The 12,786-nt window shown below is 57.2% G+C and overlaps 1 protein-coding gene across 1 annotated transcript; it reads left to right on the top strand.

Annotated features, from left to right (window-relative positions):
* Nucleotides 1-1,646: 1,646 nt before the first annotated feature.
* On the top strand, nt 1,647-11,907 carry NATD1 (N-acetyltransferase domain containing 1). Its single transcript, XM_082490303.1, has 3 exons — nt 1,647-1,789; nt 9,583-9,701; nt 10,366-11,907. Exons 1-3 carry the CDS (start codon nt 1,693-1,695, stop codon nt 10,480-10,482), a joined length of 333 nt encoding a protein of 110 aa, XP_082346429.1. The 5' UTR covers nt 1,647-1,692; the 3' UTR covers nt 10,483-11,907.
* The last annotated feature ends 879 nt before the right edge of the window (nt 11,908-12,786 follow it).

The following is a 12,786-nucleotide window of genomic DNA, read 5'->3' as shown; positions in this document are numbered from 1 at the left end:
GACATCTTCTAGCCTTTCATGGAGGAGGGTAGCGAAGCCCTCTCCACCAGCAGACAACTATTTCTGCGGGCTGCAGGCGCTCGTGCTTGATGGGAACGGGCGAGCGTGACCCCGATGGGCACAGCACCAGCACTGGCACCGGCCGATGGAGCGGCACAATCCAAACGAATCCAGTGGCCCGATGAATTAATCAGCCGATGGACTCTAACTCAGGAGCCAAAGGGATGAGTAAACAAAGGCCAAGCTACATGAGGCGGTATTTAGGTGCAGAGTAGCTGACGGTGAACTATTACGAGTTCCAGATTAATTCTAGGTGTTGCTGCTTTTCCTGTTGCACAGGCAGCCACCAGCCTGCCCCGCTGCGCTGCCGGTGTGCCGGCGCCTCGGCCAGGCTCCGCTCCCACCTCCAACAGCTTTTGGTTCAACTGTATTGAGGTCTCGCTGCTGCGATGGCTCCATGGACACGGAGACATCCTCCCCCCCCGTTTCCTCCCTTAGTTCTACACGTGCTGGATACACCGAGGTTACCGAGCAGACCCTGATGTACACGATGTGGTGCATGGAAGCTCAGTTTTTTTTCGGGTTTTGAGGGTGCAACCATCCCACAAATGCTGGTTGTGGCATCTGTGCATCCCCCCAGGCTTCCATGGTGTCCCGTGACAACTGATGCACAAGGTTTCCTTTGCTTTTGGGACCTCTGGGATGAGCACCTCCAAGCCGGCTGGTCACATAGCAGTGTGGCCACCCTGACGAGCCTCCGGCTGCTTTTTGGGGTTTTCTCTGCTGTAGGGGGATGGGATGGGACACGACCCCACTGTAGGGCACTGCCGGACCCCCCCCGCCCTGGGAAAGGGCCCACTGCTGGGGGGCAGAGCATCATGACCACGACCTGGGGCTTCCACCGCACCCCACACTGTCAGCGGACCAGTGACCCACTGGTACTGGTTCAGTACACTGAGGGTATTGAGTAGACCCTGATGTACGCGATGCGGTGTGTGGAAGCTCAGGCTGCTTCTGGTTTTGAGGGTGCAACAGCCCCACAAACACCAATTATGGCACCTGTGTGCCCCTCCAGGCATCGGTGGTGGCTCAGCACCAGTACACCAGTCCAGCAACAGCGCAGCACCAGTCAGTCCACCGGGGCAGAGAACCCAGTACGCGGGCAGGGCACGCAGTACAGTAACTACTGCAGAGCAGATGGCACAGCGGGGCAACACCAGTGCCCCAGCGCAGTACCAGTAAGCCAGTACAGAGCACCCAGTACAGGACCAGTGCAGAGCACCAGGGCTGCAGTGGGTGCGCTGGTGTCGGTGTCGGTGTCGGTGTCGGTGTCGGTGTCGGTGTCGGTGTCGGTGTCGGTGTCGGTGTCGGTGTGAGGCCCCTCCGCTGGGGCGCGGCGGGGCCGGGCGGTGCGCTGCCCCTTTAAGAGCCGGGTCGGCCGTACCAAAACAAAACAGCGGCGCACCCATTGGCTGGGGCGCGGGCACGTGGCGCACAGCTGGTTTCCTGCGGCCGCGCGCCGGTCGCTGGCAGCCCCGCGGCGCTGCCGCCGCCACGGCCCGGCCCCGGCCCCGCTCCCCCTCCCCCGCCCGCCGCTGCTACCTCCTCTCCCTCCCCCGCCTCCGGCATTCCGGGGCGGGACCCGGTGCTACCGGGGCTCCCCGTCGTTGTACGGCCCGGCCCGGCCCGGTCATGGCGCACTCGGCGCCGCTCGGCCTCCTGGAACAGGGCTGCCCCATCCAGGTGGAGCACGATCGGAAGAGGCGGCAGTTCACCGTGCGGCTGAACGGTAAGGGACGGCGGCCCGGGGCTCTCCGGTACCTTCCCGGCTCCTCTCTCACCCCGGTTCTACCTCCCTGTGGCGTCCCAGTGCCTACAGTCCCCCGTGCCCCCCACCCAGCCCTCCCCCCCCCCGTGTCCCACAGCACCTTCCGCTGTACCCCCCACCCTGCCACCGTGTCACCCCCCCAGTGCTCCCCCCACATATTCTTATGAGCCCCCACCCCCGTACCTTCCCCGGTGCCCCGGTTCCTGCTGGTGCCCCCCATCCTTCCTGCCCCCCTAAAAGCTTGGCCCAGGAGATCTGGGGGTCTCTTGGCTCCCTTGGTTGGTGGTGGGGTGCGGGAGTGCTGTGCTGGCCTAGGTAGGTTTTGGGGGGACTAGCTCAGCCCCCCCCCCCAGGAGCAGGTGCCTTTGGATGACACGGAGGTGCCACAGCAGGTCGGGGGGGGATATTCTCCCGTTTGGGACCCCCCCCCCCCGGTGGCTTTTCGGGTGGGATTCCTGCTGGGAAGCCCCTCAGGGGGGTGGGCGGCTCGTGGGGGCCCCGGTGCTGTGGGATCCTACCTGGTTTGGTGCTGTGAGCGTCTGTGGGACCAGGGCTGCGGGGGTCTGGTGGCATGGTGACCCCCCAACAGCTCTGTCACATATTGGACAGATTGAACGGAAAAGTAGATGCCACTAAAATTCCTTTATGGCACGCTGATTCCTTTCCAGCCATCCTCTTAATGGTTAATCCCAAATACTTAACGATCCTATGTCTCTTCCCTCTCTCTTTGTCATGCGGAGAACTCTGAGGAAAACAGGCTGCCTCGCTGCCCTATGGAAATTGCAGGGTTGTTGCCTTTAAAAATAAATAAATAAATAAAATGCGTAGTTCAGAAATTATACGGACTGTAGGAGGCATTCTCAATAAAACAACAGGAATAGTCTGGATTTTATTTTAGACTGTTCTCTCCCCCCTCTCTTTTTTTTTTTTTTTTTTTTTTTTATTTCAACCACTAATTACAAAGTGCAGGCTGGAGGCTCGGCAGTGGTGGAGCAAGGAAGGAGGAGACGTGTGCGCTGGGTGCGGAGAAAACAATTTCACCAACTGCTTATTTCAAACAGAGAGAGAGATCAAACGAGGTCCCAGGTGACGGGTCCCCAGTGCCATCGCGAGAGCGGTAACGCAGCATTGTCGCTGTCGGCAAAGTTTGTACGTGCACGGAAGAGAGGGAAGAGCTGAGGACCAACAGTTATTAGGGCAATGTAATCTTTTTATCGTGGTTTGACGAATAAAACCTCTGCCAGCCACGCCGTGGGCTGAGTAGCGTTTGGCGGCTGAGTGGGGATGAGTCGGGTCTGGAGAGGATGAACTTTGAGAGAATCAACTGTGGGACCTGTGACGGGAGTCAAGTGTGAATCGGCACAAAACCTCCTGCTTCATGAGGAGACCGCTGCGGCTCAGTGGACCCGCGGCCTTCCCGGGGTTGTAGGTGGATCCCTGTGATCAGGGTTGGCTTTTTTTCTGGGAGTTCAGGGATACTGAACACTTTTTTTGTGAGTTCAGTGCTGGCTGTGTAAGGAAGCCGAGCTGTGCGGTGTCCTGGTGTGACGGTGTTCCTGCCGCTGGGCTGACTAACATCCATGCGGGGCAGGTCATCTAGCTCTCCTCCTCCTCGTTAGGCATTTGCTGATAATAACCAAGCCCTGGAAGGTGGTCAGAAGATAACCATGTCCGTGGGAGTGCGTGGCGGGGTGTTTATTTCCTGGGCTGCTCTCTTCGTCGCTCCTGCTCCTGGCACGATGAGCATCAGTGGTACTGAATGCTCTGGCAGGTTTTCCCTGCTGAAGAAATGGGCCAGGCACAGATTATAGCTTCAGCGTGACCCACATGTCCCTCTGAGAGCACTCTTGTCCTGTGCTACTGCACTCCGGCAGAGATGAACCCACAACTCACCAGTGGGCTCCAGGGTCAGCTTGTCTCTGGTGTCTTGGTCTTAACTTCAGCTAGATGCTGAGTGTGGGTGATGCTCTGGGCAAACACGGGTGCGTCGGGCTCGTGGACCAAGGAGCCAGGCTTCGCTCAGCTCCGGTAATAGCTGGTCACTGGGCTGGTGGCTTGGTGGTTTACGGTAGCGTGATGTTGGGGAGAAAACCTTCTGTGGTGATATTATTATGGAAATCACTGTCACCAGAGGCGGAGACACCATGAAAGCTGTGAATTAGTTGTGAATGTGTTTGTTTTCAGCATCACCCTGTGTTCACCTCTGTGCCCCCATGTAACCTCGTGTCAGGACTCCCTCCTCGGACACAAGAAAGATGAATTGTGTGTGGTGTTTTCTGGGTTGCTCTGTCTTTCCCTTCTCTGAGCCCTCATTGCTGCACGTGGCTCCTAAAAATCTGATAGAAACAGCTGCTTCACTTTAACACATTCCTTTTTTCCTTGCATCCCAAACACAGAAGCATTGAGAAGCTGAAAGTACAGCTGAGTATAACCAGACTTCACCGAGCTTCATTATCCCCCTGAGAGGAGGGTAGAAAGAAGGCCAACTGGATTTGTAAAGGGTTAAGATGTGACTAACAGCACGAGCTGGCCAGAAACCTCCTCAGGCAGCGACTTTGTTGGAAAACATCAATTTGTCAAAGCTAGAAGCTTCCATGGGAATCACATAGGCCAGTTTTGACAGGAATAGTTGGAGGGGTTTTTTTGATCAGAGATAAAATTTCTGGTCAAAACAAGAAACCCAAAGAGACCCCCACACACACCCCAGCGCAGTCGGCCGGTGGGTCCAGCTGCTGGCACAGCTGCTGGGGGCAGGGGAACACACATCAGGCTCTCTGGTGGGAGATGGGCTCACCGCATGCACCGAGCGGCTCCAGTTCCTCGGGGTTGCGTGGGCTTCTTGCACACCCGCGCTCCCATTCATTCAATGCATGGGTGCAGCAAGCCACGCTTCCCAAACCTCCTGCTCCTCCCCAGCTAGGTTTGGGCAGGATCCAGTGGCTGGAAGCTCCTGCATTGCCTGCTGCCGATCCGAGTCTCGGGAGCTCCTTGTCAGGAGTCCAGGCTTGGGTTTATTAGGAAAATTGGAGCAGGTCATGCCTTGGTGCTTTCTTCCCTGCTGGGGCAGATGCCCTCCAGGAGGGAAAAGCCACCGAGTTTGCAGCAGCAATGAAGGGACTTGGTTACTGGACACCGAATCAAGATGTCCTCATTCTTCTCCTGTGCCGCAGTCGCCTCAAGAGAGCTCCTAAACAGGAAACTGCTTCAAACCAGAGCGTTCCCCCACCGCCACTCCTGTGAGTGAGGCCCCTCCGTGACGGTTGCGCCGTCTCCGCTCGATGCTGTCTGTTGTGCTCTGTTGTGTTTTCTCTCCGTAGTAACATGCCAGTGGCTCCCTGGGGAGCAAGGCCAGCCCGCGGCATGCAGCGAGCCCTGGCCTGGGATGCACACACTCCTCGGGACATCTCGTCCGCTTGGCTTGCCCCACTCGCAGCTTTTGGTGGCCACCTTTTGGCTCAGCAGCCAGAATAGCCAAGCTGCTGCCTGCCTCTGGGCTTTCCTGGGTCTGAGAGTGGAAAATGGGGCTGGCGTCTCTTCTCTTCCCCCCCGCCTTTGCTCTCGGGGAATGGCTTTGCAGCAGTGCCCTAAGGAGGCTGGAGCTCAGGGGCTGCCTCCGAAGGCTGGCAACTGAGCGCAGGAGTTGGCTTGCAGGCAGCCAGCCCTCCCCGAGCCCCTGCCCTACTCGGGTCCTGGGCACACAATTCTGTGTTGTGGGCTGGGGATGGCACAGAGGGACAGGGAGAAGGGCTCGGGCTGGAGGGATGGGTCCTGCTGTGCTGCCAGTGCTGTAGCATCCCCTCGCTGGGCAGGTACTGTGTGTGCCCTGGGAGAGGGGGCAGCAAAGGATGGGATGGAGTGAGGTGCCTGCGTCTTCCCGGATGCCTGATGTGCTCGGGGCTGGGGCTGGGCTCGCTGCTTGTCCCCCCGAGGCTCACAAGCCGCCTGGCCTTGGGGCTTGTGTCTGGTGGTGTGGCTGAGCCTGCGGCACAGGGGCCTCGTCTGCTGCCCAAAGCTGTCCACCCTGCTCGGGTGGATGCTCTGTACCACTGGTCCCGGTGGAAACCCTCCATGGAGAGCAAGTTTAGACCTGGTCCCTCTCCTACCTCCTGGAAAAGCTTCCCCTTCCCTGCGCACCCTGCGATTTGAGGGAGAGAGGGAGGGCTGGGGACCAGCTGTGCTGCCATTGCTGCCATTTCCACGGTGCAGCCTCCTCTTAACTCTTCTTTCTTGCTGCGCTGATTTGCATTGACTCAGACTTCCTCGCTTGCGGTGTCCTCAAAGCCGAGGTGCTGCGCAGGGGAGTGTCTGCGAGTCAAACATCATCGGGCTCACGGGGCGCTGCTCGGGCCGGCCAAGACCTAAGCCTGTTTTGCCAAGCTCGGTCCGTGCAGGCTGATAAAATCACTGCCCTGAAGTCTACAGGCACGAGACAGGGGGGAGGGTGTCTTGCGGCGTCCCTCTTATGCCATGTTTTGGTGTGGTTTCTGCTTGCGTGCCCTCTCTTTGGGGGAGACTGCGACAAGCCGGGGCTGGGCTGCTCCTGCGAGGAGGGGTCAACGCTGCTTCCAGTCCCCCCCAGCTTTGCAACAGTCCCTTTGCTGGGAGCAGCCCCCCCCCATGCCCAAGATACCACATATTGTAGCAAAGCGCCTCTGCTCCCTCATTGCCTCCCTCTGGCCCCGGGGAGGCTTTTTTGGTGGGAAAACATGGGTTATGCCTGCAGAGCCCAGGACCAGTCCTGGTCTGGGGGTACAGCCTGCTTTGCCCTACTTTTCCCAGAGGCTCTGGGCCCCAGTGAGGACGGTGTGGAGAGGATGTGCAGAGCAGCTGTTTGTGAAGGAAATGGGCTTTCCGCTGGCCGGTCCTTCCCCTCCCTTTGCGAGCCATTGGCCACCTCCAGTCTTACTCAGTGGAGGAAGAGGGATCTCAATCTCCAGGAGAGGCTGTTCCTGCAGGATGTGTGCTGTGAGCTGGCGTCTCAGTGCAGGCAGAGCTGCTACGAGCGCACAGCCTGACAGCAGACAGTGGAGAATCTGAGCAGAATGCTCTCTCACAAGACTGAAATCCTTTTGGATCCTGGCTTGTTCCTCCTTTGCTGACCTGGGCTTTTTCCCACCTCTGGCCCACGTGGCAGTGCAGTCCCGTGCATCCAGCTGTGCCCAGCTTATGGGTTTGGTTTGACACGTTCTTGCCTGGAGAGGCTGTAGGGTGTATTTACAGTGACCTCTATGCATAACCACTCACCTCTGGCTGTCCCCCTCCGTCAGCTCCTCTTGCAGTCTGGATGCAAAAAAACCTGATTTGTGGCTCTGCATCACCCACCATCCTGCAGGGGGGAGCTGGAGATGGGAGACTGGGAGACGCTCCGCGTAGCCCAGCCCAGCCCCAGGGCTGCGCAGGAGTGGGGACACAACAGCAATCTCCTCCCAAGCCATTGGTGTCACCTGCAGGGCCTGCACCAAACCCTATGGCACGAGTGTCCTGGATTTCACATGCTGGGTGGCTCAGGGTCCCATCACCAAGGTGAGCACGTACAGATGCATTTATGTACTTGGCTGTTTTTCTGAACTGGGACCAGTTTCCCGCAGCACTGGCTTGCTCTGCAGAGCCAGTTGTAAAATCCTTTGGGCTCTGCTTGTGTCTGTCTGTACGCTGGTGGCACCCTGCAGCTCCCATCCCAGCTGGGGTTCTGTGGTGCTACTGCAATACAGTGAATATCAAGGGAAAGTCTGTCCAGGGCAGATCTGAGATTTTTTCAGAGTGCATCATCTTCTGCTTTAAAATGCATTTTTGTGGGTGATATTTCTATATGGATCATATATATAAAAATATATAAAAGTATATTTAAAAAAAAAAAACAAAAACAAAACAAACACAGTCTTTTGCTCTGTCATCACTTGGTATTTAATTTTGATCTTACCAAAATGTCAGGCAGAGTCTATGGGAAGTTTTGGCCTGGGAGGAGAGCAGAGTGGCAGGTCTGGAGCACGTGAAAGCCACCATTATAAGAGCGTTTTACAGCTTTCGGTGCTGCTAGCTCTGCCGATAGCACCTCTAAGAGAGCTGCTGCCGAACGTGACCCTTCTGATGGGAGGGTGAGGGCACCCGGCTTTGCCTGTGCCCCGACCTGGGTGGGCTTTCTCTCGGGGGAGGTGGGTCTGTGCTGCTGGGGAAGAGCTGGGCTCGCAGCTGCTCCCTTGGCTCTTGGCTTTTTTGGGATGCCTGGATCCACACAGGGAAGTGCTGCGGTTCTCCCGCAAAGATTTGTGGCTGTAAAATGGGGCTATAAGATCTCTTGTGCACTGGTTTTGCTAACAGGGAAGAGGCAAGCGCCCCTTCAGCCCCTTCCTCACCCCTTTACCTCTGCCTGTCCCAGCAGGTCACCCCAAACCCTCTGACCTGAGACAGAGGTGGGGATCTGGGATCTGTAGAGAGACCAAAAGAGCCTGGCTTTTTGGTGAACTAGAGGCTGAGAGGGACAGGACTGATGCCTGTAAATACTTGGGGTATGGTAGGGAGGGAAATTATTTACGTCCACCCAAGAACAATGTTGGCAGAAGAATGAGCGGGTAGAAACCAGCAGGAATAAACTCGGGCTGGAAATGCAAAGGTTTCCATCCAATGCAGGAGGATTGAGTCTCTGCCTAAAAAGAGCAGAAAGAGAAACTTGAGCTGCTGCTCTCGAAACACAAATTCAAATAGGCTCATTTCTAGTGCCTCTCAAATGCAGGGATCAGGGGAACTGGGCTGGAGTTGTCAGCTGAAACGCAATAAAATAAAGGGTATCGAGCTCAGCTAAAGCATGTAGTAAATGCAGGTGAACCTCGTGGTCCTTCACCTTCTGGTAACCATTGGAGGGAAAGGAAAGGTTTCCATTATTTTAATCGAGCTTGCCTCTTTGATTGGAAGCTTGCATTTCTGAAACTCGCTTTTAAATACAGAAACCCTCTAGAAATGGAATGTTTGCTTTTGTGTTGAAGACAGTAGCTCAGGTTCGGCAGATGAAGCCAGAGGGGTGTTATGAGCTCTCCTCTGATTTACACATGTGCTGACGTTTTTTTTTATCCTGCAACTGAACTGCTGTGAGAAAGGTCAGGGTGTCACAACAGGAAGCCTGTGTGTGTGTGTGCGCGTGTGTGTGTGTGCATGTAAATGTGTGTGCACGTAAATGTGTGTGCACAAACCCCCTTCCACGCCTGTGTGCGCTTTCCTGTCTGTTTGTGGGATTCACCTCTGCCCAGCATCTTCCCCAAAATGCATCTGTGCAAATGCTCTGACACCATGCCAAGAAGTCCTTGTCCTGTTTTATGTGCCATGGCAAAAAAACTCTGTGCTGTAGAGAGGAAGGAGTTGGCTGTTACCTGGGTCAGCTTTGGCCTGTTCTTCCTCCTCCTCTTTTGGCTCACTCCCCCATGAACACATCCCACCCCTCCCCACCAGCTGCTTTCCTACCCTAAATGTGTCGTGTTGGCACCTCGGCCCTTGATTCAGAGCTGGGAAGAGAAGGTCCAGAGGCTTTGTAAAGCTGCACAGATCCACCTTTTCTTGCTCCTCGGAGGAAGGACAACCGACAGGGATGTCCATGTGTCACCAAAAGCAAAATCTCTGCTGAGACTTTCCACTGCGTGAGACCACCCAGCGCCACAGGCGTTCCTGTGGGTGTGAGGAGCCGTGCGAGGGCTGTTGTAGCAGTCCAGCGGTGGGGTGGGAGCCTGGGGACATCCCGAGCCTCACCCCTCTCTCGCATCCCCCAGGTTGCCATGACAAGGCGGTGCTGCTCTACGAATACGTGGGGAAGCGGATTGTGGACTTGCAGCACACAGAAGTACCGGATGCCTACCGAGGGAGAGGGATAGCCAAGCACCTCGCGAAGGTACGGCCTCAGCCACCCCTTCTGCCCTGGGCAGAAGCTGTCACTGTCCCAGCCGTGGCTGGAGACCCTGGCTGAAGCCAGGCCCCATTGCACTGGCATTGCCCCACGAGAACCATCCCCATTTCGATGGTGGGGCAGATGGAAATCCGTGGTCAGCTATTCCTACTTCTGGCAGCCAGAGGGGCTGGGTGAGTGTCAGCACATCCAGCCGCTCGGCCCTTTCCTCCGCACAGCGAACAGCCCTCCTGCCTACCTTGCAGGGGCTGATGTAGCGCCTCTCCCAGGGACTGGACCCCCTCACCTCAAAGATTTAAGGTCCTCATGAGCCCTTCTCCTACCTTGGGCAACGCTTTTGAGGTCTGCAGCCATGCAGGGAGAGCTGATGAGCCACGAGCACAGTGCGGAGTGGGGGGGAGGGGCTACAGGGTGGTGGTTTGGGGTTACAGCTGCTCCCTGGCCCTGTAAGCCATGGCAAATGGGTGACAAAGGTGGCCTTCACGTGATGTGGCTTGGTGTCCTGCCTCACACAGCAGGTCCGTGAGGGCAATCTGCTGCTTCCCCCATCTGTGCATGGGGTACGGGAGGCTTCTCCAGGAGGCTTCTGAGGAGAGCACAGGCTGGCGGTGCTGGTTGTAACCCTTTTGTCCTCTCTGGTTTGTTGCAGGCAGCCCTGGACTTCGTGGTGGAGGAGGACCTGAAAGCTCACCTGACGTGCTGGTACATTCAGAAATACGTCAAGGAGAACCCACTGCCGCAGTACCTGGAACACTTGCAGCCTTAAGGCAGGACTGCTCTGACACCAGCGCGCCTGTCCCTGACTGTTGAACGCGGCCTTTGCTTCTCTGCGGTCTCAGGAAACCCCTCTCCCACACTCATAAGTCCCATTTTTTTAAGAGCATCCATGTGGTGCATGAGTGTGGGCACAAACTCTTCCTCTCTGCCCATGTGTGAGCATGGCTATGGCCCTTGGGCCAGGCTGGCTGCAGGCACGCATGGTGCCCCCCAGTGCTCTTCTTCCCAAGTTAGGGGGTGGAAGAGGATGATGTTTCCACCAAACTCCATCACAAGACCAGGGGATGACTTGCTCTCCGCCTTATCCTCTCCCCTCTGCTTGGCAACAGCTGTGAACTTGCTGGGGGATGTTGGTTAGGGGTGGTCATGGGGTACCAGCCCCCCCTTTCCTCCCAGCAGCTGGGGGAGATGCCGTGCATTAAGCTTTGTGGGACAGAGGGAGGTGCTGGAGGAGCCCCAGCCCTCTGGTAGGTTCATCCCCTGCAGCATCTGCTGGGCACTGGGCCTTATCCAAGCCCATGTGGGGCACAAGTGAGAACATGTGGGCCATGGTGGTGCCTCGGGGGCTTTGCTGCACTGGCTGTGGAGATGCTGGGCTGGTGACACCTTCGAGCCTCGAGACAGGAGCCCTGTGAGGAGTGGGCTTTGGCCATGGGGGCTGTGGCAGAGCATACCCAGCACGAGCGTGCAGAGGAAGAAAGGTGGCTGAGTGGCAGATGCTGCTCCCTGGAGATGCCAGCTCCTGCCCAGCCTTCTGTACATAGCCCCAGCGTGACACCCCCACAGGGTCACCACCATTCCTGTCTCTGCTCCCTGCTATCAGTGTTGTCTGTGCTGGTGTGGACACAGCCTGCACAGGAGAAGAGCATCAGCCTCGATGGCCAGCCCTGGCCTAAGCAATGAGGGGACGTCCCATGCTTTTGCAGGCACCAGGGTGGTTTCCTGCAGCTGAAGAGGAAGGCTCCCCCCATCTCCCTTGACTCCAGCTCTGCACCTCAGATCATACGGTCTGACCTGTCAACCCATCCTTAGAGCAACGGGGGCAAGGCCTCTGTGACCTGGTCCTGGCCCTTCTTCAGGGCTTGATGCTAGCCCTGCCTTCCTCCACGTGAATGCTGATCACTTCTCTTTGTGGCCTTTGGAAAGAAGCCCTAGCTCAGGGCACTATCCGTCTGCTCACTGGCCTCCTCGCAGCTCCAAGCCCTCGGTGCTGGCAGCGTTGTGGGGTCCTCGGCCAGCAGCAGGGAAGAACACCCTCCCATTGCGTTGTTACCTCTGCAGATGATGACCTCGTAGCACAGCTCAGCATTGCCACAGTCAGATGTTGAGGTAACACTGTGATGGCAGGGCACTGCCTGGCTCCTGTCCTGCCTTGCCCAGGCTTTCCAGGGCCTGAGCTAGACCCCAGCACATCTTCCCCCAAGCTGCTGGGATTTTGCAGTGTCCCAGGGCTGGGCTGTGGTGGGGAAGGCAGTGCTGCTGGCACGCCAGCCCTGAGCAGCCACTGGGGGCTGCAGCCAGGCAGAAGGAGCTAAAGAGCCTTTCGCCTGGAGGCCAAATCCAGGCCTAGCTTATCTCTCAGCAGGGACTAAAGTTTACAATCTGCCACGGACTGAATGAAGCCCCGGCCAAGAGGCAGCTCAGCCCTCTCCTGGAGCCCAGTGCAAAGTCCACGGAGGCAAAGGCAAAAGTTCCTACAACCTTCTCTCCTGGTAGGGTTGGTCAGGGATGGAGACCCTGTGCCTGATCTCAGCCAGGGACACCCTGAGCTGTTCCTCCTGGCCACCGGCTCGAGGCGAAGCCCTGCTGCCTGCCTGTGCTTTTGGGCTGCCCACTGCCGACATAACACAGCCCTCTGCCCACAAGCTTGAGTAAAACCTCTCAAACTCCATCCCCGCCCTGCCACACCACAGGCTGTGAGACATGCCCACCACCTGCCTGGGGAGGGACCTGTGCCCAGCGGCAGACCCATCTCCAGCTTGTGCTGCTCAGGAAAGGCATCAGGCTCAGCCCTGCCGCTGCCTCGTGCTTCTGCCCTCTTGCTGCCTGTTTCGGCCTGGCTGTGACCTTCAGGATGGCTTAGAGGGACTGGGAAAGGGTCACAGGTAACAAACTGAAGAAAAGGGGCTCAGGAAGAAGACTCGGCTGCTAAATGTTCACTCTTTAACATGCAAAACACTTCAACATTTAGTTACAGGAGTGAGGCTGGCTCCGTTATAGCCAAGTGATGACAGAACCATCCCTGCTTTTGATCCTAAAGTAAAGCTGAAGCGTCTCCTCTCCTGCAAGCCAA

This window comes from Vanellus vanellus (assembly GCF_965231255.1).
Source record: "Vanellus vanellus genome assembly, chromosome: 14".
In the NCBI taxonomy this organism is placed as follows: domain Eukaryota; kingdom Metazoa; phylum Chordata; class Aves; order Charadriiformes; family Charadriidae; genus Vanellus; species Vanellus vanellus.
The sequence above is the reverse complement of the archived record's forward strand: the minus strand, read 5'-3'. Positions and strand labels throughout refer to the sequence as shown.

Bases quoted from the DNA above. Each gene is read 5' to 3' on its own strand.
- NATD1 (XM_082490303.1), top strand. From the start codon at position 1,693: ATGGCGCACTCGGCGCCGCTCGGCCTCCTGGAACAGGGCTGCCCCATC. The intron at 1,790-9,582 runs GTAAGGGACGGC...CGCATCCCCCAG, and splicing joins GTTCACCGTGCGGCTGAACG to GTTGCCATGACAAGGCGGTG. The intron at 9,702-10,365 runs GTACGGCCTCAG...GGTTTGTTGCAG, and splicing joins TAGCCAAGCACCTCGCGAAG to GCAGCCCTGGACTTCGTGGT.